Source organism: Mastigoproctus giganteus, chromosome 2 (assembly GCF_048544385.1).
Source record: "Mastigoproctus giganteus isolate SK-2022 chromosome 2, ASM4854438v1, whole genome shotgun sequence".
Lineage (NCBI taxonomy): Eukaryota > Metazoa > Arthropoda > Arachnida > Uropygi > Thelyphonidae > Mastigoproctus > Mastigoproctus giganteus.
The window spans coordinates 111,280,427-111,307,013 of record NC_143576.1 but is presented as its reverse complement, the minus strand read 5'-3'; the positions used below and the strand labels follow the sequence as shown (position 1 = coordinate 111,307,013).

The window sequence follows — 26,587 nt, the reverse complement described above, 5'->3', positions numbered from 1 at the left end:
GTGAGATCGGCAAAAGGTCGTCCTTATGAAGAAAGATTTTGAATATGTGGGTTGCAGAGTTTGGAAACTAGACACCTTAGTGGAGATTTGATTGAGGTGTTTAAGGCTCTGAGAGACATCAGCAAAATGAATGAGGACGAAATTTTCAAGATTATAAATGATGCTAGAACTAGGGGACATAAATTCAAGTTACGGAGAGAAATGGTTAGACTCTGGACTGCAGGAAGTTTTATTTTAGCCAGCAAGTTATAAATTACTGGAATAAGTTGCCTACATGAGTGGTAGAGGCTGACAGTTTGGGGAAATTCAAAGGTCCTCTGGATAGTACCTTCGGGTCAGGGAAGCACATAAGATGATAGGTTTAATTTCCTTTTCGTTTATTAATTATTATTATTTATTTATTATTTTTTTTATCATTGTTTTATGCGTTTTTTTTTTTTTTTGGCTGGTGCAGCATAAGTCATAGGCTTTCTTGCACCATGCGGCCATTACTAATACTAATATACCCAGATACTTGACATAACGTGGCCTCGACAATGCCCCCTGCATACACACTACTCAGATTCCCTCCAGTCACTATCTGGCAGAGTAGAGTTAGCAAGATTATACACTAGCTGATCCGGAAGCCTCCTAGAGAGTTACCAATAGGTTCGGTCCAGTGTACTAACTAGCGGCCGGCCTGTGAACACTGTTTTAGATCTATACTCTCGAAATGTAAGGAATATTGGATCTCGCCACGATGTTCATCATAACTTCAAAAGTCATCAATCATACTGCATGATGGAAGAGATGGGGAAGGGTTGTCCGGAACTTAGCTCTAGAGCAGCAGTGCTTCTCAAACTTTTTTGGATCACCGACCCCCTAAACAAAACCCTCGCCAGGGCTTTTTTTTAGGGGGTCGGTTATAAAGAAACTTAAAAAGAAAAGAAAATTATAAATAAAACTATTTACTGCACTTTATTCCTTCTTCGTAAAAAATTACGACTACATAAATAAAGTCAGTTATAAAAATTAAAGTTAATTACATAAATAAGTCATGATATTAATGGAAATAGTTAATTATATTTTAATATTTAATGAGATGGATGAGCTTGGTGTAGATTTATTAGCTTATCAATATTAGGTTTAATATCTGTAAGTAGCAGTCGTAAATCGCCACATTTAACAACATCCAGACAATTTCTTTGTTTTTGTCATCAATTGAGATACAGCACTGAAACTGGTTTCAACTAGATATGATGTTGGAAAAGAAATAAGTAATTTTTTTTTACAATTCCCCACAATGCAGGATAATGGTCAGGGATTTTCTTTTGTAACCAAAATTCCTGATATGAATTTTGAAATTTTGGCTTCAGTTCAACTTCATTTTGTAACTCAATCAATTCTTCTTCTACAAAATGTTCACCATCGTCATTATTTAAAAAACGATTTATAACCCAATCTCTAATTTTCAAATTAAGGAGATCTTCGAACCTTTCCTGCATATCTCTGTGCAACATTTCTAGATGATTACAAAAAGTTAGTAGAGTTTCATCAGCTATTTTTTCTTTTTTCTCTATTTCCAACAGATTTGGAAATTGATACAATTCACGTCGTCCTACGTTGCACATAAAAAGCTTTAATTTTGAAATAAATGCTGAAATTTGAGTTTTTGCCTTAATAAGAGTTACATCTTGTCCTTGTAAATGTAAGTTCATGGAGTTGAATCTAGTAAATAAATCTGCAAGATAAACAATATCAGTTTTCATTTTCTTGAGGTCATTACTAAGGTGGTTGTTCCTATCTTCAAAAAACTCGACAACAGTATCAAAGAGTTCATAAAATCTGTTGAGACAGTTGCCTTTTGACAGCCACTGAACCTCGGAGTGAAGTAGCAATCGCTCAAAATCTTCACTGTTTTGATCACAAAGCTTTCGAAATATATGATCATTCAAAGAATGTGCTTTAATTTTGTTTATGGCAGCAATAACAGTTTGTAGAGAATTGTGCAGTTGATCACCAAGCTTTTTTGCAACTAAATGCTGACAGTGAATGACACAATGAACAGTAATAATATTTGGCACAGCATTTTTTAAATAAGCCATAAAACCCTTGTAACGGCCAATCACTGATGGTGCTCCATCCGTTGCATAAGCAAGTACATTCGCCCCCCTGTCACCCCCTTTCATGCCTAACGCCCCCATGGATAATTCAAACGCCCCCCTCGGGAGCAATATCGCCCACTTTGAGAAGCACTGCTCTAGACTAAACATGGGTTCCACCACTTCAAGCCTCCAATAAGCAAAGTGGTGGTATTGCACCAGTTGATGAGAGTCATCTACCACTAGTACTGCCTGGTAACATAGGGGGCAGCATTCCTCCATGTGGTGTGGGCGCCACACCTCGACCCCTGCTTACGTTGGTTCACACCCACGTACTTATGCATGGAGGTTACACCCAGGAGGTTATTCTCTATGTATATCCTGAAAATTACACACACAGAAATTTAAATTCAGTGTCAAAAGGGATGTTCTGATTTCTGATCAACTCAATCAAATTACTAATATACTTCAGGTTTCAATAAATCTTGTGTTTGGAGTTATAAAAAAATCGAAAATATTTATTACATAGTTCTTTATTATTATTGGAAAGGAATACTGAGAAGTACCTAACTTCTTTACAAGGATGGATTAGGATAACAGTTGAAATAGTAAACAAGCTCCATTCAAAGAATGGCACTACAGCAGTTTCCCCATCCAAGTTAAAAGTATTTTAGAAGTTATTAATAAATTTAAAAAAGAAAGTAAAAATTCATTTAAACTTTGGATTCTTATTCTGATAATAACATCTTTGAGATCTTGCAATCAACAACTGAGATTTTTAGTATATTGTACTAGTGTTTAAGAAGGCTTCGTTTTTAGTTTCAATAATATTTTAATTAATTTCTTTGCATACCTTTGACATATTAAGATCATCCAAAAAATAAATAAGATGCTTATTTCCAGGTGGTCCGTAAGTTTTCCCAGCTTTTTTTTCCAGTAATTTCTCCAATGCTCTTTGAAGGGTGCTTGATGATGTGTAATGATTAAAGTTAACTTCTGTAACCATGAAACTTTCTCCCATAGTCCTCAATTTCTCCTTCATCATAAGTGTTTTGCCACAACCAGAATTTCCCACAAGAAGTACTGGTCGATGTTTTTCCAGAAGAAGATTCAAAAAATAATGCAGACAAGATGTTTCAGCAGTATTCACCATGGCATTCTGTAACACATATAAAATTCTTTTTATGTCTTGTAAGTAATGCAATTATTAAAAAACTAGTAACTTTTTCCTACTTATTTTATAATTCAATAATAACTTAAGTTCAAAATGTTATTAAAGGCAATCTATTTCTTAATACATTTTCAGAGTATAATTTACAAAATGAAAATATAAATGAAAATCAAAAGGACAATAAGACAATATTAACACAAGAACTATTAATTATTAGTTTTTTTTTTTTGTTCTCTGGACTATTCAAATAATTTATATTTTACATTCTTCTGACTATTGAAATGCTTTGTTATTTATGTTACTAAGGTCTTGTGATGTTCTGTTAAGATGGGACACTTCCCTCCACCATCAGTAAAATTCTGCTGTTTCTGGAAATTAATGTTTAGTTCATGTTTACTTTCCAGTTCAGAATTTAACAGTGAATTTTTGCAAATATCAAGTGCTTCCAAAGTAACTAGACAATGGGAACGAAAGGGCTTAGCAGGTTTATTAGATATTCATTAACACTTTTTTAATCTGCTCTTTGACTATTAAGTTGGCAGAAGAGACAAGTTTTTTTTTTTCTTTTTATATTAAAATTCAACCTCCAAATAGTAAGAGGATAATTTCAATCTATATATATAAGAGAAATGTTAATAATGTGACACGCATAGTTTTATGGCAACAGACTGTCTTGCAATATACATATCCATGTCTCAGCAGGCAAATAGTGAACTTTTCTGTTATACTTTCTAAAATCATTACCAAATTTGTAAATGCAGAACAGAATAACATGTTATTGTCCATATCAAAATTGATAGGAGAAGTCTCAAACATAGTTCAGACATTTATTATATTTACAATAATAATACAATAATATCATTTAGTTATGGGTCTATGACAACAAAAATTGTATATGTATAAATGTGCACTACATTGATACATTTTAGGATGATAAAAGATGATAAGAGATGATAAAATTTGGATGATAAGAAGAATTGCAGATCAAATATTAATATGGTGTAAAAGCCTATTTCATTTTTAATATTACTATCACTAGGGCAAAATGAGGCATGGAAGCAAGTGTATACAGCATCACCAAAAAAAAAAAAGAATCTGCCCATTCCCTCTAATAATTTAAATTTCTTTCTGAATGAAAGAAAATTTTCACATATCTATCCTATAACCAACTTTTTTCAATTTCAATTTATACCTCTTATGTATGTTTTGTCAGAGCAAGAGTAATAATGCCCATTAAGTTTATGCAATCCATTCAAAACTTTAAACACCTCAATTAGGTTTAAGGCCCTGAAAGGTTTAAGTAAACTAAAAACTAAGGGAATTTTTATGATTAGTATGTGATATATATAATGGGGCATAAAATTAAACTGGGGGATAACTGTAGTTTTGGGTTGTTGGAAAATTTTCCTTTAGTCAAAGAGTGATTGACTTTTGGAATAAACTCCCACCTACTCTTGTAGAGGCTGGAAGTTTATCTACATATAAGGAGGAACTGAATAAATACTTGAAAGAAATATGTAAATGAATGGAAGGAAGGTGACATTGAATATGTTTTTTTTTTTTTTTATTTAATTTAAATTCGATTTATTTATTTTATTTATTTTATGGCTGGTACTACATAAGCTTACTTCCTTGCATCATTCTGTTGATACTATGTCAGGCTCACAATGAGGATGTGGTTCTAGGGTAACATTGGATTATGTAATTAGAGGCCACTCATTTTTCACAGCTATTCTTTGAGATCTTTGCTGGGTAGGTGGAATAAGGATTATGTTAGAAGGCATAGTGCAACATTCTGTTGATACTATGTTAGGCTCACAATGAGGATGTGGTTCTAGGGTAATGTTGGATTATGTAATTAGAGGCCATTCATATTTTTCACAGCTATTCTTTGAGATCTTTGCTGGGTAGGTGGAATAAGGATTATGTCAGAAGGCATAGTGTGGGGGGGGTATCATTGTGATTATTAACTTTTTGAATCTATTACTGATTTTTTATTTTTTTTATTTGTTCTAAAAACATTTTTGAAGATATATATATGGTTATTATCTATTTGCATGCCTTCATTGTGATCAATATTATTGGTTATGTCAATAATGAAGAAAGTTTTATAAAGTCTCTGTATTGGTAGTAATTATAGGTTGTTAAGATAGTGGTGTTTTTGAAATCCCACTGGTAGTCCTCACATCAAGTGTTGTGGATGTGAGGACCACCAACCAATGCTCTTTTATTATTTTAAAAGTGATCTTCCACTTTTGCAAATAAAAGATTTTTGCACCTTTACTCTTTCTCATATGAAACATACAAGTGGACATAAATTTATATTAACCCTGCAGTCATAATACTATCTTGAAAATAATAAGCCCACATTAATTACTGAAGACAAAAATCTGTGAATTTTGGGCACCTTCCTCAATATAGACACATTTTGAATTTTTTTTATCATTTTCTCAGAGTTACAGTATGAGAAGACCTATCAAGTCTCGCACTACAATTTGGTACAAGTTATTTCACAACAGCATGAGAATCACATTCACTATGAAATATTTCTCACACATTTGTTGTTAGCTGTTTTTGATATTTTCCATCTAGCTTGAGAAATATTTAGTCTTGAAGCCATATATTACCATTTATGCAATATGAAAACCAGTGATTACTCTTGAGGGAGTGGTTAGCACAAAGATGTTTTATAACTATTCTTATTTCAGAGTATGTTGAATATATTTCATCTAATTTGTTTTCAGTGATTTTTAATACTAAGTTAGATACCATGTTTTTTTCTCTCCTTTGCTATTATTTATTTATAAATTTAACAAAAGATGTATTAATTTTGGATGACTTCTTCAAGCAGAGTGTATGAACACACACACACACATAGGAGAATGGTAAGAATAGTAATAGAGGCATGTGATGCAAGAAAGCAAGCATATGAGCTTATGTAGCATCAGCCCAAAAAATAAAATAAATAAAAATAAATAAATAATAATAAAAAAAAAAAAAATTCATACAACCATTCCCTCTAAAAGTTTGTCCAGTTCCTCCTTGAATTTATTTAAGCTATCAACTTCCACAATGACAGATGGAAGTTTGTTCCAGCAATTAACCACCCTTTAACCAGCAGGTGCTGGCTAAAGGCAAATTTCTGCACATCTATTCTACAACTGTCTTTCCTCAATTTGAATTTATGCCCCCTTAGGTTCATAATCTGAGCAAGTGGAAGAATCCCATCAGCACTCAGCGTGCTCAACCCATTCAAGGCCTTATACACCTAAATCAGATCACCTCACAGGTGCCTAGGCTCCAGCCACTGCAATTTGCAGAACTTAAGCCTCTCTTGGTAAGAGGATTCCTTCATTCCCCTCACCAATCTTGTTGCCCTTCTCTGAACACACTCAAGCAAATCTACATCCTTCCTAAGCATGGCCTGACCATTGCCTTATATAAAGGGCTAATTACCTCCTTTTCCCTGCTAGCAAAATTCCTGTATATCATTGACAAAACCCCATGACCTGCTCTTGCAGCCTGTCTGCATTGCTCAGAAATCTTCATATCTGACTGCAGAATTACTTACAGGTCTTTTTCATTTTCAACCACCCTAAGTGTAGTACCACACATAAGATGATGCAAGAAGCTAGATATAAAAAAAAAAATCTGTGTGCTTCATAGCATGCCAAATTTGAAATAAATTGTGAAAAAAAAATTGAAAATGGAAATAAAAAATGGGATCTAATTAAAAAAAATTTAAAACCATCTATACACATAATATGCAAAAATATAGGCACATGGTGCAAATTTGAAATTTTGTGGTTGCATATGTGTGTGTGTGTGTGTGTGTGTGTAGCAGTTTTTAAACTGGAAAATGGAAGAGACTAACAGTGCTCATTATGTTTTATACCTATAACATTATGTTTTTATTTTCAATAGAATTAATATTTTTTTGTTGTTTTTTTTAAATAAAAGGTAGAAATACACAATATATTTTAAATATCTCATTTTTTTTATTAAAAACTAATAAATTGCATCAATAAATATTAGTAGTGACAAAAGATGCAAAAACGCATGCTTATGGAGCATCAGCCCAAAAATAAAAAAACCCTTCCCATATTACTTGTCCATCCCCTATAACAGTTTATCTAGTTTTTCCATATTATCAGTGGCATATGATGCAAGAAAGCAAGCTTATACAGCATCAACCAAAAAAAAAAAACCTTCTCGTTTCACCTATCTATTCACTCCAAACGTTTGTCCAGTTCTTCCCTGAATTTATTTAAGCTATCAACTTTCACAGCAATAGACAGAAATTTGTTCCAGCAATCAACCGCTTGCTGGCTAAATGCAAATTTCCACACAATCTATTCTGCAACTGTCATTCCTCGATTTGAATTTATGTCCCTTGAGTGCATAATCTGAGTAAGAGGTTGGTTGGTTGTGTTGGGGTTTATTGTCACATGAACTATGCGGGTCATAATGCACCAATTCATATGGTATGCTGTTTTTCAGAGGTGCTGACTTTGGATTTCAGTTGTTCCTTTTAACCTGGTGCATACTTCATTGGATTAGTCTGTTGATTGTGTTTAATTCTTTAGAGGCTGTGATATGGATTAATAGTTCTAACGAAGGTGAAAACATCTGTAAAGTCATCACTATCATTCAAGATGTCTGCTAGGGTAATGCTGTGATGTGTCCTATAAATGTCTTTGAAGGCTTGTTTGCATTCATTTGTATATGTAGGGCAGTCTATCAATATATGTCAGACTGATTGGATACTGCCACAAGTCTGGCATCGTACTGGTTCTTCTGCTTGCAATAAGAATGAGTGTATAATATGGGTATGTTCGATTATTCCGGCCAGTACGGTTTCTTCTTTTCTTGATTTTTGTTTGCTAGAAACTGAGTTTTCAATATTCGGCTTTATTTGGCATAGTTTGTTTGCAGTTTGCAGATTCCTACAGTGTATTGCCGTATTGCACTTGCCATTGCAACTGGCAAGCATGATACAGCGTATTTGCCATTGAAACTGGCAAGTATGCCATATCACAGGCTTGTAATCGAAATACGATACTGAAATTTCTTCTCCAGTCTGCAGTATGGCTTCTTTTACTGATCTGTCTGCTGCTAAATTTCCAGCAATCCCTGTACATCCTGGGTTCCAACAGAAATGTATATCCTGTTCATTTATAATGCAGTCAGTTATATTAATATTTGTCCTATGTGCCAAAGAATTGGGTGTTTGGGTGTACTTATGTTTTGCATGGCTTGTAAAGAACTCAAGGAATCTGTATATATTACACTTCTCATGTAACACTTACTTGTACACGAGTTAAGGCTATTTTTATTGCATACAATTCTGCCATGTATACACTGCACTCCTTCGGTATTTGTTGCATTAAAGCAATATCTGGGAATACAGCTGCTATTATTTTCGAGCTATCTGTGTATATTGGAATATATTCCAAAAATTTAAGTCTAACTGTTGGAAGATTGTTGCAGGTATCGCTTTTTTATCCCATTTCTGAAAGAAGTCACATACTGGGATATGCAAATTTCATGGTGAGGGATGTGACCTGTCAAGTGTGCTACATTGTCTACATTAAGGTTATGTACTGCTAAAAAGTCGTGCACTCTAATCCCCAGGGGTTGATTTGCTTGTTGACGATTCTGGTAGATATTTTTGCAATGTGGATCAAAGAGGATTTCCCAAGCAGAGTATTGAGGCATAGATTTTACTTTAAATGCACAATCTAATGCTAGTTGTTGTTGTTGCCTACGAGTTAGGGGTGGTTTGTTGGCTTCAGCACAGAGACTATATATGGGAGAGTTATGATAGTGCCAATGGCTATACGTAGTGCATTATGGTGAACTGGACCCAGCCATTTCAGAGCTGTTTTCCCTGCTAAATCATACGCCGGTGCTCCATAGTCTAATTTTGACATAATTAGTGCTCTGTATAGGTTTAATAAGGAATATCTGTCTGCTTCCCATGCTGTTGATGAAGCATGTTAAGGTGTTTTGTACAACTATTACAAGCTTCTGGATATGTTCCGAATGTTTTTGTCTAAGATTAGTCCAAGATATTTTGCTTTTTGACTGAATTGGTATTCTCTGGTCTTTTAGTTTTAATTCAGGGCCAAGATGGAGATTTCGCTTGTGACAGAAATGTACACATATTGCTTTTTGCATTGACAGTCTGAACATTATCTAGAGCCATCTTGCTTATATTGTTGATTGTGCATTGCAACTGCCTCTAAATAGTTCTCATGTTATGTGACTGACTAGAAATGCTAAAGTCATTGACACAAAGTGCATGTGACACTGAAGAAGGGAGTTGATTTGTGATTGAATTAATCTTTATGGCAAACGATGTGGCACTCAAGACTGAGCCTTGTGGGATGCCTTCTTCTTCTTCTTGTTGGTTGATTTTGGAGAAAGAAGTCTGTATTTTGACTTGAAAAGTTCTGTTCATTAGGAAATTCTGGATAAATACAGGAAGACTGCCTCTCAGTCCAGCCTGGTGCATGTTTCATAGGATCCGATATCTTCATGTGGTATTAACAGCTTTTTCAATGTCAAAATACAGTTACCATATGATCTGATGAATGCATTTCTGATGTTGGCTTCTATCCTAACTAGGTGGTCTAGTGTAGACCTGTTATGTCTAAAACCACACTGTGTGTTTGTGTAAATGTTATTTTCCTCTAAATACCATATTCCTCTAAATTCCATATCAACTATATGGTACTACACTCAGGGAAGTGGAAAGTGAAAAAGACCTGGCAGTAATTCAGCAGTCAAATATGAAGTTTGCTGAGCAGTGCAAACGGGCTGCCAGGGCAGGTCATGGAGTCTTGTCAATGATATATAGTAATTTTGACAGGGAGGTAATTATCCCGTTGTACAAGGCAATGGTCACCTGGAGTATTGTGTACAGGTCTGGAGGCCTCATTTTAGGAAGGACGTAGAGCTGCTAGAATGAGTACAAAGAAGGGCAACAAGATTGGTGAGAGGAACAAAGGAGTGCTCTTAGAAAGGCTTAAGATCTGCAAATTGCAGTGTCTGGAGAGTAGGCACCTGTGAGGTGATCTGATTGAGGTGTATAAGGCGTTGAATGGGTTGAGCAAGCTGAATGCTGATGGGATTCTTCCTCTTTCTCAGAATAAGAAACTGAGGGGGACAGAGATTCAAATTGAGGAAAGACTGTTGTAGAATAGATGTGTGGAAATTTGCCTTTAGCCAGTGGGTGGTTAATTGCTGGAACAAACTTCCATCTGTCATTGTGGAAGCTGATAGCTTAAATAAATTCAAGGAGGAACTGGACAAACTTTTAGAGGGAATGGTTGTGTAAATTTATTTATTTATTTTTTTTTGGCTGATGCTACATAAGCTCATAAACTTGCTTTTTTGCATCACATGCCTCTATTACTATTACTTTATTACTATTATTTCATATTTCAAAATGCAACATGTTGAATTTATTTCAATTCTACTTCTATATGATGTATTTTAATATAACTTTTGATTTTAATATGAAATAGAATATTTGGATATAAATGTTTGTGAGGGAAATTACAGGAAATAAAATTCTCTGGTTTTATTCAACTAAAGCCTTTTACTTTATTTATAAAAATAAATTTTTTTTTCTCTGTCTTACAAAGTGAACTTTTTGGTTTTTTTATCAACAAACAACTAATTCAGACATATTTCAGTGATTTATTTATTTGTCAAGGATTTGATTAGAGTTTTCATTACTGTAAGTTAGCCAATCTCTTCAAGTATTTCAGTTTGTCTTCTACCTGCTCATATTCCTGCACAAAAGTGGCAACCAAGTCATGCAGTGCATCATATCTTCTTTTTTTGACCTCTGGATGGACCTGCCTGTGCATTAGCCAGTGTCAATATGTGGCAAACCAGGTCCCTCTTCAGTCCATCAAACAAAAACCACACGCTGGGATGACTGTAGTGGAATAGGGAATTAAGTGCATTGTGAAATCTCATACATCAGTTTGTAGTTTAAGGCAACCGTTCAAGTGCTGCATCATCATGATTCCATATTCTTATTAGAAACTGGGGATCTCTACCTGCTGCACCCTCAACTGTCATTCAGTTATGAAGACAAAATATGGCAACATAGTACAACAACAACAACAAACCAAACATTGTCATGATTCCTGTTCTCAAAAAGCAGAAGTCAACGTTGCCAGAAGCAAAATGAGGAAATACATGAGAGTAGTTAGTTCTACTCCTTGCAATGTGATGGGGAATGTGCCATCAGAGTTGAGTAATGAAGTACTGGCCCATATGCCCTTGTGAGAAATATTCTCAATAATGGAAAAGACATTCCTGAGAAGTACCATCAACTGATACTTCATGATTCAGGTGTGGATGATCCAGACAGAATTCTGGTTTTAGGGGATAAAGAACTCTTTGTTGAATTGAACAAAGATACAATTTATGGAGATGGCACCTTTGACAAAGTTCTAAACATGTTTTTCCAACTGTCTACATGGCATGCACAGGTAGGTAACTCATATCTGCCATGTATTTACATTTTTTTACAGAAAAAGAACTTAGATACTTATAATAAAATGTTTGAAATCATGAAGCTGTTGGTTCCAAATCTGGTGCTCAAAAGTTTTTAGTGGATTTTGAGAAGGCTTGCATGAATGCAGTGCCTTTCCACATGCTGAGGTCAAAGGGTATTATTTCCATCTGTGTCAGAGTCTCATCAGGAAACTCAGCAATGTTAGCTTGAAGACTCAATTTGAAACGGATATAAATATAAAACTCAGGCTGAAGTCTCTTGCTGCATTAACCTTTGTCCCAGTCCATGATGTGAGGAATTCTTTGATGAGCTTGCCGCCCCATTTCCAGATGAAGATAGCTATAATGAGGTGCTCGTGTACTTCTTTTCCACATATATTAAGGTGCAGCAGGTAGAGATCAGGTTTGTAATCTGAGCAAGAGTAAGAATCAGTACTGAGTGGGCAGGAGCAGCAGTGTGTAGCACACGCTTCTTGATTAGACTGGAGTTCGATCTCATGAACACCAATTAAGGAGGATGTGGAAAGGTCAGGGAATGACCACCGCATATCCACGGAGCATTATGGCCTTTGTTGCTAATGCTCCTAAAAACCAAATAACAAACAAACAAACAAACAATCAATACTGAGCCTGTTCAATCCATTCAAGGCCTTAAACATCTCAATCAGATCACCTTGCAGGTGCCTCGTCCAGATGGTGCAATTTGTAGAACTTAAGTCTTTCTTCGTAAGAGCACCCCCTTTGTTTCCCCTCACCTGTAGTCTTTTTGTCCTTCTCTGTGCTTGTTCTATCAATTTTATATCCTTCCTAAAATGAGGCTTACTAAAATCATTTAGCTCCCTGTACACAGTACTCGAGGTGTGGGCCTGACCGTTGCCTTATACAGGGGGATAATCACCTCCTTATCCCTGCTAGTAAAATTCCTGTATATCATTAACAAGACCACATGACGTCCTCTGGTAGCCTGTCTGCATTGCTCAGAAAATTCATATTTGAGTGCACAATTACCCACAATTCTTTTTCATTATCCACTACCCTGAGTATAATACCACACAGTTGGTACATTTCTCTAGAGCTATTGCTACTCATATGGAGTACTTTGCATTTGTCAATGTTAAATTTCAGTTGCCACTTCTCAGCCTATCTGCCCAGCTTTTCTAGATCCTTTTGCAGTAGCATACTGTCATTACTGACATTAACAACCCTGCCAACATTTGTATCGTCTGCGAATATCAACATTAAGCCCAATTTACCTTCATTGATAGTATTGATAAATATATCATAAAAACAACAGGCTCAACACCGAACCCTGGGGACTCCACTAATAACATTAGTCCATGAAGAGCAGTGTCCATTGATAACCTTTCTCTGTCTTATTTTCTTTCTTGACAGGTCTAAGAGTAGACAAAGGCACTTTCCTCTTGATTGACATGTTTAGGGGTTTTAAAAAAAATGCTAATTGTAACACAAATATAACTGAACCAAAAATAGTGAACATAATATGTATGCAAACAGAGATCGAGACGCATGAATCACGACATACATACATCGGTAAGATGTTTTGTTTGACTGTGATGGCAAAGCTGACTAAACGGATTAAGACTAGCTTATTCACGCCAAACACACGTTACTGGGCAGTGGGCTGATGCTACATGCACAACCGTTCCCATTAGGCTTCAGGGACAACATGGATAGGGCGTGTGAGCGTAGCAGAAAAATCTGAGAGCACTGCATTAAGAGAGGGGGTTGACGTGCATATAGCATTCTTCCTAGCAACAATCTTGTATGTATGCTCAGTTCAGACTGAAATGTAGTGTGAGATGCAGTAGCAGTCTTAAGTCGATCAGTCATAAAGTGCATAGGTCGTAAGTCGATGACTACCTGTATATATATAAATATATATAAGCAAACACAATATATATATATATGCAAACAAAATAGTATACAAATTTCAATCATAAATAAATGTGCCATTATTTAATTAAGCATTACACAACTGCAATATACATTTTAATATTTTCCAATTTTGCTAATAGAATGGTGTTGTATCCATGATTTTGCATACATAAGCATCATCAGCCAGTAACCAATGCCACACTGTGTGAATTCGTTTTTAATCAGGACAAGATATGAAGCTAATGGCATAATACATAAAAACGAATATGAAATAAGATAAAATAAAATATCTTATTTTATTTTATCTTATTTCCTTACAACAGGGACTAACACCTATAAATTTACATGTAAAATTAATTTTGCTAATTACTTTTATTAGTAGTTTTGATAATTATTTTATTTGTAACCTTATGGATGCTGGTCTCTTCTCAGGGGTGTCTCCCTGTCTTTTATCTTCCAATTTCCTGCTGGAAGTCTTTCTCTCATTCACCATTTTTGCCTTTGCTTATTACCCAAGAATACATATTCTTGGGTAATAATGCCTAACATCTTACTTATATTGGATACAGCATAATTCTCTTTTAACTTCTTTACAATAAAGCAGCTAACAATTTAATTACTATAATAAAAGAAATATAGTACTTACATTTATAGGATTATCAGGATCTAAATTAAATGATGGGATATTTTCTGTCCAGGGAATGAATTTTTTTGTTTCTGGATCAATACGATGATCAAATACATTTCCAAGAGCCGGAAATTTGACAGACTTAAATTCTTTTAACCACCACTGAGAAAATTCATTACGATGATCAGTGAGATGATCTTTAAACATAGCAGAGCCAAATGCCCAAATACATGCAAAAACAAAGTATAGTTCATAAACTTCCTTTGGAGAATCTGGAGGAGTATTTGAAAGAGTAAGTAATCCATCCAGAAGATAGCAAAGTACCTATTAAGTAAGGAATATGCAAAGTTTTGAGTATTAATTTAGGAAACACACACACACACATTTCATAAATTATAAATTAAAATGTACATCATGGTCAAGTCAAAAGGATATTAGTCAACTTAATATTTATTTATGCATTTCTTCCATTCGTTAAATAATTATAAAAAACTTCTTTGAAGTCCTTTTTTGAAAGTTCCTTGATTGTATTTATCATAGAGCATGGCATTTAGGCACCTTAGAGAGAGAGATAGAGAGAGAGAGGGGGGGGAGGGGGAGGGGGGAGGAACTGATCGAGGTATATACGGCTCGAAATGCAGATATTAAAATGAATGAATGAAGGTGAAATTTTCTGGAACTACAAGTCATACATTAAAATTACAGGAATTTAGACTGGATTGTAAGAAGTTTTATTTTGGCTAGAGAGTTATTAATAAGTTACCTCCATGGGTTATCGAAACTAACAGATTGGGGATATTCAAAGGTCAACTAGATAGTTATCATTGTGAGGAGGGAACACACAGGTGTTTATTTTCTGTTTCTTTTTTATTTTTATTTCTATATTTTTTATTTTTATTTATTTATTCATTTTATTTTATTTGTTCCACAGGGCTGCAAAAGCCTGTTGCTTCCTGCACTATAAGGGTTCTACTAGAACTGTTGTAAGTGCCATACCTTCTGCAGAACTCAAAAAATCAATATCAGCATTAATAGTAGTGGAAAATGATGCAAGAAGGCAAGCTTATACAGCATCAACCAAAAAAAAAATCATCTCCCATTTTAACACTTCATTCCCTCCAATAGTTTGTCTAGTTCTTCCTTAAATTTATTTAAACTATCAACTTCCACAACAAAAGTTGGAAGTTTGTTCCAGCAATCAACCACCTGCTGGCTAAAGGCAAACTTTTGTACATTTATTCTGAAACCATCCTTTCTCAATTTGAATTTGTGTCCCCTCACGTGCATAGTCTGCACAAGGGGAAGAATCCCATCAGCACTGAGCTTGCTTAATCCATTCAAAGCCTTAAATGCCTCAATCAGATCACTTTGCAGGTGAGTCTCCAAATGCTACGAATTTCAAAACTTAAGCTTTTCTTCGTAACAGAATACCTTTGTTCCACTCACCAATTTCACTGCCCTACTCTGCACTTGTGCCATCAGCTCTACACCTTTCCTAAAATGAGGCTGCCAGAACTGTACACGATACTCAAGATGTGGCCTCACCATTGCCTTATGCAATGGGATAATCACTTCCTTATCCCTGTTGGAAAAAATCTTGTATATCATTAATAAAATCCCATGAACTGTCCTGGCAGCTTTTCTGCACTGTCAAAAAATTTCATATCTGACTGCACTCCCAGGTCTTTTTCATTTTACACTACCCCAAGTGTAGTACTATTGAACTGGTATGTTACTCTGGGGTAATTGTAGTACCCATATGTAGTACTTTGCATTAGTCAATGTTAAACTTCAATTGCCATTTCTCAGCCCATCTGCCTGATTTTCTAGATCTTGTTGCACTAGCATACTGTCATTAATCACCCTGCCAATCTTTGTATCATTTACAAACTTTGACATCAATCCTGACATGCCTTCATTAGTATCATTAATAAATACAGAAACAACAATTTTTTAGAATTTTTTTTTGAGTTCGGTCTTCTATCCACAGATTTAAAGCCCTTTCCATTTTTTTCTAATTTAACATTAGCATTAGCATTAGCAGAGGCATATGATGCAAGAAAGCAAGCTTATTCAGCATCAGCCAAAAAAAAAAAAAAAACCCACTCCCATTTCACCCCTCCGTTCGTTCGAAATACCTGTCCAGTTGAGCTTTAAATTTGTTTAGGCTATCAACTTCAACAACCAGTGATGGAAGTCGGTTCCACCAACCAACCACTCGCTGGCCAAAGGCAAATTTCCGCACATCTATCCGACATCCGTCCTTCCTCAATTTGAATTTATGCCCTCTGAGGTGATTATTCTGAGAAAGATGAAGAATCCCATTGGCATTGAGCATGCTCAAACCATTCAAAGCCTTATACACCTCTATCAGATCACCTCGCCGGTGCCTAGTCTCCAGACTCTGTAATTTGCAAAACTTAAGCCTTTCTTCGTAAGAGCAACCCTTTGTTCCATTTACTAATCTTGTTGCCCTTCTCTGTACCCGTTCCAGCAGCTCTACATCCTTCTTGAAATGAGGCCTCCAGACCTGTATACAGTACTCAAGATGTGGCCTTATCATTGCCTTATACAAGGGAATAATCACCTCCTTATCCCTGCTAGAAAAATTCCTGTATATCATTGACAAGACACCATGAGCTACTCTTGCAGCTCGTCTGCACTGCTCAGAGAACTTCATATCTGCCTGCACAATTACCCCCAGGTCCTTTTCATTCTCCACCACTGTCAGTGTAGTACCGCAGAGTTGATACAATGGACCCAAACTGAACCCTGGGAGACTCAACTAATAAATTAGTCCACGAAAAGCAGTGTCCATTGATTACCACTCTCTGTCCTCTCCTACTCAACTATCCCTTTATCCACAGCAGCAACACCCCTTTAATGCCATACTGCTCCAGTTTTTACAGCAATGTTTTATGTGCAACAGTATCAACAATGTTCCTGAAATATGAGTATATGCTATCAAAATTATTTATTGTATTCAATTCCTTTGTGACCACCTCATGATATCCAATCAAACTGGTCAGACAACATTTCCCTTAAACCACAGATTCTCAACTTGTGTTTTGCAGAACCCTAGGGTTCCACCGATAACATTTGGGGTTCCGCAGTAAAATTAGTTTTTGAGCTCTAATTAATAGTTTAAAATTTATTTAAATAAAGTTTCAAAAATTATTAATATTCCATAGGGAGAGGGGACCTGCACGGCTCACATTTGTGGAAAATAAAATCTGGTTAGTCTAATGGTGGATGAATGAATCGAATACTTGCATTCGATTCTCCCACCACTAGTTGAGTCATATCCCTTGATGAAATCATCTGTAGTGAGGTGTGGCACACCGGTACAGCGTACGAGTGGACATATCAGTCATAGATCGATGGTGTTTTGCACTGCAATCATTTTGTGATGTCTTATGTACTTTTCATATAAAAATAAAGTGGGAATCGTATTAATTTATAATATTACAACTGCGTATACCCCAAATTAAAATATTATAGATTGTTGTTTGAGAGAAGGAGTTTTAAAAAGTGTAGCAAGCAGTTCACATAATACAGATCAAGGCACTAGCATTACTTGTGTAGCAGATGAATCAAGGAAAAGGGAAGTGTTGTTTGTCAATACTAAAACATTGCTAAGTCATAAAAAACGTAAATACGACTCGAGTTATTTATTACTCAGATTCACGATCACAGGAAATCCCGAGGCCCCTGATGCATTATGTATATTATGCAATAAGATCTTATCAAATAGTTTGTTAGCACCAGCTAAATTGCGCAGACATTTTGAAACGAACCATTCAGAATATAAAAAGAGTATAAAATTGAATGTCATGTGGTCAGGGCTTCCCAGTGGTCATTATATTAAACCTGTTTTTTGTGATTATTTTCCTATATCTCATTTGTTATGCAATTCCATAAAAAATGGAATTATATAACATGGTGGCCACTCAATGTTACAGCTGGCAGCCATGTAGCAATCAGAAAGTTTGCTATTGTAAATCCCTGTTGCAGATTACAGAAGAGCACCATGAACTGCTTGCTGTATTCATATATACAGTAAAACCTCACTAATTTGGATTCTCAATAATCCAGGCTGTCTTTTATTATGTAAATTATTTATGCAGAATTGAGATTTTTCCTAATCATCATCATCATCAGCCATTTTCAATCCACTGCAGGATGAAGGCCTCTCCAGCAACTTTCCAGTTCCTTCTGTTTTGAGCACTGGCCATCCATTTACTACTCAAAAACTCATGAATTTCATCTATCCATCTCCGCCTTTGTCTTCCAGGTTTTCTTCTAGCTCCTCTTGGGTACCATTCTGTTATTTTTCTTAGTCCATCTGTCATCATGCCTTCGAGCTATGTGTCCTGCCCAAGACCATTTTAGTTCTTTAGTTTTGATAAGAATGTCCTTTACTTGAGTTTGCTGCTTAATCATGTGTTTCTCTTCTTATCTAACAGTCTGATTCCCAATATAATTCGTTCCATTCTTCGCTGTGTAGTTCTTAGCTTCTCTTCCATTCTTTTGGTGAGTGCCCAAGTTTCACTTCCATAAGTCATGGTGGGGAGTATACATTGGTTCATTATTTTACGTTTCAGACAAACTGGGATATTGCTCTTCAGTATGTGACTATATTTCCTGAATGCTATCCATCCAAAATTTATTCTTCTCTTGACTTCCAGCCATTTATCATTATTACAGCTAATAACTTGTCCCAGATAAGTATATGACTCCACCTTTTCAATTACTGCTCCTTCAATCATTATTTCCCTTTCCGTGGCATACTTGTTCATCATTACTTTTGTTTTAGCCATATTCATCTTTAGTCCAAAATCCTTACTAACTGTGCATAACTGATTAAGATTTTCCTCTAATTCTTTGGGATCGTGGCTTATGACCACAATGTCATCTGCAAATCGTAAATGGTTTAGGTACTCTCCGTTCACATTGACTCCTTTCTGCGACCAGTCTAATCTTCTGAAAGCTTCCTCAAGGGCAGCAGTAAACAGCTTCAGAGATATTGTGTCTCCTTGTCGAACTCCTTTCTCGATTTTAAATTTGCTACTGTCTTTGTCTAGTCTAATAAAGGATGTAGCACTGTCATATATTTTCTTCAAAATCATAATATATGGAGTATCTATGCCTTGTCTTTCCAGTGCCCGAAACATTGCCTTATGCTGTATGGAGTCAAATGCCTTTTCATAATCCACAAATGCCAGGCATAATGGTGTTTTATATTCATTTGCTTTCTCCATTAGCTGTGATATTACGTGAAGGTGATCCATAGTTGAGAATCCTGTCCTAAAGCCAGCTTGCTCTTTCGGTTGATTCTCATCAAGTATTAAATTATACAATCAATCCCAAACTTTTTTTCAGAATGGTCTCGTAATCACTCTGTAAAAGAAGTGCAACCCACATTCAAAAGGAAAGAGTAAATGCAAATTAAAAACATTTAGACACTGTTACTGTCAAGTAATGCACCTTCACATCTGGCTGAAAATTTATCAAGCAACCACAGAAATATCAAGTCCCTTTTTTTTACCTCTCAAAACCATGGCCTTCATGTGAACTATGGGATCAGGCAGTTATACCCAGCCATAAACATTTGTATCAAAGGAAATAACTGAAGAGTGTGTTTTTTTTTTTTATGATTCTAATAATGAGCAGGACATAAGGGTACAAAAGACATTAGCCAATATTAAGAATCATAACATAAAAAAACCTCATGTGTACCCTGTATGCACGAAAGATGTTTTGTGTGAAAACATCTTTGAATAAAATCAGAACCATTTTAAAATCAAACAGCTAGAACCGAAATCATACTTCCTGCAGTAGTAACTGCAGGAATTATGATTGTGACATATTTGTATTATTGATTGTGAAATATGATTGTGAAGTATTTGTATTGTTGCATTCTGCATTTTCATTACATTCCATTGTTAGGTGCCGCTATAGATGTTTTCCCATCAATAATTTTCTGATTAGTGAAAGCCACACTGCTATAGTCTTTGTGTTCAATGATGCAAAGTCAAATACAGAGCGAATCGAGCAAGCCAACCAAAGAAAATATAAATGGAGGTAGCAATGAGTGCACAAGAATGACAAAGACTATGTTGATTGCATAAAAGACAAACAGAAAATCAAGTGTTGGATTTAGCAGTGCCTTCAACCAGCAATGTCGCTCCATCTAACAATAATGTACCTGAAGTGAGTATTAATTATGTACAATGGAACATTTCTCCAATTGTGGAGAAGATGAGTTTAAATGATCAAGCTCCTTTTCCTTATACTGACTACTATTTACATAGGAAAGCACATTGAGAGTTTGAAAGGAGATTTATACAAAATAATTGCTGTTCTGTATGCTACAGTTTCGATCAAGTATGATTCAAAAATGACACAAAGAAATCAGCTGCTACAGATGCACCATTGATATGCACTGCATTTCCTGATGTTGATGTCAATGGGATCTTTGTGTGTAATAGCTGCAGAGGATCACCTAAGAACAACACCATTCCAGTGCTAAGTTGAGCAGCTTTGTCTACACAGAAATTCCAACACATTTACAAAAGTTGGATTTAGTGACAGAAAGGCTTATTTCTCCTTGTTTACCATTCATGCAAATAAGGCACAAGAGATATGCATATGGACAATATGGCATTCTGGGCCAAGTGATCAATGTGCCTGTTTCAGTCAACATGATGGTCCATTGCTTGCCAAGGGGGATTGATTGAAACAGGCACATTGATCACTTGGCCCAGAATGCCATATTGTCCATATGCATGTTCAGGTGCCTTATTTGTGCATATAAAATGCAAGAAAATACACAAGTCCAGCTATTTTATCAGGTTAGTAAGAAACCGAGTGGTTAAAGTGTAGCTTCAATATTTGGTCAACACGCCTCTTTATTGATTGTATCAAATCACGATAGATCAGCCATTCTTTGATGACAGCCACATGGAAATTAATTTGGCTAGAGACAGCATAAGCAAAGAGGTTCCAATCAAGGAAAGTCTCATCAGCCAACAGCAAACGTTGTTGTGGAGTGACAATAAATATCTTAGAACTGCTCAGGAGAAACTAACGTATCACAGAGCTTACTGTTTGATGAGCATGCAGAGAAACTCTCCTTTCCCAGCATTTATCTTGGACAATTCAGAATTTTGAGAGAGAATGGCCAATGCAGTGTTACTCAATATCATCTCCTTTACTTAGCAATTAAGATAATGAGATTGAGAACAAGAGACTCTTTGATTGTGGCTTTCAAATACAAAGGTAGAGATACAAAACAGGCTCATGGGCAAGTTCAATCCAAAGAATACAATAACAGTTGTATCGAAAACAATTTGGTCTTCCTAAGGACAATTCCAAACTAGACCTACTACTGGGCTCAACGTAAGTGCGATCTATTCGCTATGATTAGACAGCTTGGTAAACCTACAATGTTCTTGACTCTGAGTGCCAATGAAATCAGTTGCCAGTGCTTGCTTCATCTATTGTACAAGTTACAGAATAAGGGGCGCGATATTAGTGAGTATGATGCGAGCGACATGGACTTCATGTATAACACAATGCTAGTGAATGAAGATGCTGTAACTTGTGCGATATATTTCAAGAAGATTGTGGATGTAATTATGAACAGATTGCAGTTGAAACATTATAGCCTATTTGGCATATTTTATGTGGTCAACTTTTTCAACAGCATAGAATTTCAACATTGTGGTAGTCCACACGTACACATTTTGCTGTGGCTAAATAATGCTCACAAGGATCCTTTGGGCAAGAACAAAGAATATACCATTGCAATGATCAACAAGATAGTGTCTGTCTCTGCTAGCAAGGCTTCAGGGAGCATCAAGCTTCAAACTCACAACATACATTCACGTATTACAAGAAAATAACACTGGATAAACAACAGATGTGTCAGTTTGAAGCACCATTCATGCCTTGTCACATGAATAGTGCCTCAAATTGACAAAATTGCATCAACATGTGATTTTGCAGCACATCATTTCCAGTTTGTCAATTTGATCAACAAACTGGAAATGACGTCAATGGACTTCATTTCCCATGCAAAATTGATTTTTGGTTTTTCGATCAAATCGAAAAAAGAGAAACGGCAACACTTCGGATTGACACCTTTTCATTCCCTTGGAATTTTATTCTGTCATGATTTTGCAACATATCATTTCTGTGTCGCAAATCACCATTTCCAGTTTGTCGATTTAACCAGAAATGATATCACTTCTTTGTCGCAAAATCGTGACAAATTGGTTTTACTTCAGTCTGAAAATTTAGTAGGTGCTGCCAAAGATGTTTTCCCATCAAAAAGCTATTTACAACTGAGTTTCATACTTTTCATTCCATTCCAACTTGCAGTTGGGATGAAATGAAGCAGAGTGCACAGAATAGCTATTAAATGTTGATAATGTTCTTATTAATTTAGATAGAATAAAAGATAAACAGGGTCAAAATGACTTGCATAACAGTGGTGAAAAGAATATATATGACTCAGAGAAAAATGAAAATGAGGCCACACATCATATGGTAATGGAACTGGATATAGTAATAATAGTTTAAGGAGATAAGTCTGTAGGTAAAGTGGGAAGACAAGAAGAATAAAGAATTATCTCAATACTTTTATTAACGTTTAACACATTAATTAAAGTTTGTTTAAAAAATGTATTATTCGTGTTATATTTGATTTGAATTCTTCATATTCAAATTTGCTTTGAATATAAACATTTTCATAAATTTTCTTTCCTTTAGTCATATTTGTGTCCTAATATTATCAAAATTAACATATGTTACAGGAGTGTGAATAAATTTGCTTGTTTTTATGACTTAAATATTTATACGGCAGACTCTCGATTAACCGGAATCGGATTAACTGGGACACTTCAAGACTCGAAATTAAAAAAAAAAAAAAAAAAAAAAATCAACCAGAAATCAAAAAAAATTCAAGTAATAACTTGAATTACTTGAATTCAAGAATAGGTATAAACAGATATTTTGCAAGTCGTAAATAAGCGACAAGCGGCATTATAAGTCATCATTGGGAGATTATTAGTGTACCTATTATCTTACAATCCCCGCTGTCTTCATACCCGCCACTTAAAAAAGAGAGAGAGACCAAATATTTAGTTTGTTTTAGTGCGTCGCGTCGATTGTTGTGTTCCATTGCAGTGTAAAAGGCAAATTTTGTTTCATTATTGTATGTCAGGGATGTCAGAATTTTTTTTATAGTATTTTTTTTTTTTTTTTTTTGTTTAGAAATCACAAAAATGATGGATAAACAAAAACTTGAAATTATTCAAAAGTTTGAAAAGGATGTATCAAAATGGCCAACATTAACAAGTATCACGCGGAATTCAGGTTTGATTTGTCAATAATAATATAGTAGCAATATGTTATTAGTCATTCCCCAGTTATGTAAAACTCGATGAAGTAAGAAGTCCTGGAATGTATTTCTTACGTATCTCGGGGACTTTTGTATTTTTGGATTAACCAGGAAATCGATTATCCGGGATTTGTTTTTTACCATCTACCCCGGAAAATTAAGAGCCTACTGTATATAATTATATCCTATAATTCAGACTAGCCCTTCTCCTATTAGTTAAAATTACTGTTTTAGTGTATATTGTATTTCATCTAAAATTTTCTACCATAATGACATAAAGAATAAATAAGAATAAAAACACATTTTGGCAAGTAAATAAAACTTGGTATTTTCTATTTTTGTACCAGATTTTAGACTTTTTGTCAGACTTATGAACTTCACTTGATATTTAATACTCAGCAAGACTGAAAATCATTACTGTCTCAAAATCAGAAAAACATCCAAAAACTGATAACCTCCATGTCCCCAGTCTTGGAACTTTGTACTTGTAATTTCTTTATCCTTTTCAATAACTACATATAGGTATCCTTCATTGGTCATGAAGGATACCTATTTAAGTGTGTTTATTGATCATGACTCCCTCCCCAACCACAAACCACAATTTCACAATATGGTTATTTGCAGTCTTTTTCATAAGATAGTGAAATTGACCTGCTAAACTATTTTTGCTTTCTCTGGCAGTGTAACAATTTCTGGAATCATTGTATGTCTGCTCATTTTGATTCAGGAATGAAACTATATACCCAAGTTTCATCAGGATTTGCAACATTCTGTGAAAATTCATTTCCTTCACCCACTTTCATATCATTGGCAGGAGCTGATGAAGGGCATGCAAATGTTTTTTTTTTTTTTTTTTTTTTGTGTTCTGCAGACAGAAAACAAGGAATCCATTTTGAATTTGCATTCTACTGAATTTTAACAATTCTTCACAATTTCTTCAACATTTCTAACCTTTATAATGTTTTGTAATTTCATGAATTTTTATTTTCTGCGATCTAGAACAAGACTGTAGCCCAATCTTTGTTTGGCAGTTGAAGGGGATCTTTGAGGCCTATGTGTATGTGATTTATTCTCAATATATACTTGAAATAACTTATGTTGATCAACATTAAGTTAAACAACATTAAGTTAAGCACTTCCTAATTCATTTCACAAATATACGTGGTCTCAATTCTAATCTCAACCATGTCCATTTCCACTTGCAGTCTGCAAACCCCATGTACTTTTCCTGACAGAATCTCAGTTATCGGTTGATTCAACTACTGCTCATCTCAGATGCCCAAATTATTCGCTGTATGATTCCTTTCGCCTCAAAGGTGGTACCTTGTGCATATGTCCGTTCTGATATTCCCTGTCAGAGACTTGGAAATTTGGAATCTCCTCTCTTTGATCTTCTCTGGCTTAAAATCTCTCTACCTCATTGTGTCAAATTCATCTGTTGTCTCTACCGCTCTCCCAACTAGACTAATCACTTGGAGCTCTTTGACTTCCTCTCTTTGCAACTTTACTTTCTCCAGTCCAACTTTCCTAACAGTGAGGTAATTTTCCTTGGTGATTTTAATGTTCACAACTCCAGCTGGCTTCCGTTTTCTAGTCACACCGACCCAGCAGGTCGAGATGCTGAGGCTTTTGCAATTACTAATGACCTAGCACAGATTGTTCATTTACCTACAAGCATACCAGACAATCCTAATCACACAGCCAATACGCTTAATCTTTTTCTCACAAACAACCCTTCTAAGTACACGGTCGAAGTGAGAGGTCCTTTAGGCACTTCAGATCACAACTTGGTGATTGTCTCTTCTCCAATGGAACCTTTATCTCATGGCTATTCCCAACCTCATGTTGTTTGGCATTACAAGAATGCAAAATGGGATGACCTGCGAGACTTCTTTTCTTCTTTTCCTTGGTCGGATTACTGTTTCAAAAGTTCTGATGTCAACGTTTGCTCAGATCGTGTCAGTGAAATTATTCTTGCAGGAATTGAATCCTTTATCCCACACTCCACTTTAAAATCTCATCCTTTATCAAAACCTTGGTTTTCCAATAAATGTGCTAAGGCTGTTCAAGAGAAGAATGTTGCATATCGTAATTGGCTTGTTTCTAATTCTACAGTTTCATTTTCTGCCACACCAAAGCTCGCAACAATTGTAAAGCAGTTATTAATCAGTCCAAACTAGAGTTTGAAAGGCTAAGAGTAGAAAACTTGCTTCTTGCCCTAATGGTAGCCAAGCATTCTGGTCTCTTGCCAAAGCTATTGGCTGCAACTTTTGTCCATCTCTGCTCCCACCTCTGTCCAAACCAGATGATTCTGTTGTCACTTCAGCCAAGGATAAAGCTAACCTGCTAGCATCCCATTTTTCTTCCATCTCATGTATTAATGATCTTGGTAAAACACCTCCCACCATTCCCAACACGCTCCATTCAATGCCTCCTGTGGTCTTCCGTCAAAAGGATATCAGAAGGATTTTGATGAATCTTGATGCTAAGAAAGCTCCAGGTCCCGATGGTATTTCCACTCATTCTCAAAACCTGTGCTCCTGAACTTACTCCTATTCTTTGCCGCCTTTTTTTAATTTCTTATTCCAAAGGTGTTTTTCCTTCTGCTTGGAAATTTGCTCATATCCAGCCAGTTCCTAAAAAGGGTGACAAATCCCTCCCATCCAATTATCGTCCCATTGCAATTACTTCTACTCTTTATAAAGTAATGGAGAGATCAATTAACCACCAACTCTTAAACTACCTAGAAACCTTCTGTCTGATCAACGATCGCCAGTATGGATTCCGTCAGTGTCGATCCACTGGTGATATTCTGGCTTATGTTACCAATTTATGGACTAATTCAATGGAAAGGTTCGGTGAAACCC

General features: G+C 35.6%; 1 protein-coding gene across 1 annotated transcript in view; it reads right to left on the bottom strand.

Annotated features, from left to right (window-relative positions):
• Nucleotides 1-26,587, bottom strand: part of LOC150089496 (dynein beta chain, ciliary-like) — a 1,205,440-nt gene that overhangs the window by 582,266 nt on the left and 596,587 nt on the right. Inside the window, 2 exon segments of the mRNA XM_090390004.1 lie at nucleotides 2,935-3,240; nucleotides 14,333-14,638. Of these exon segments, the coding sequence (XP_090246130.1) occupies nucleotides 2,935-3,240; nucleotides 14,333-14,638 (612 nt within the window).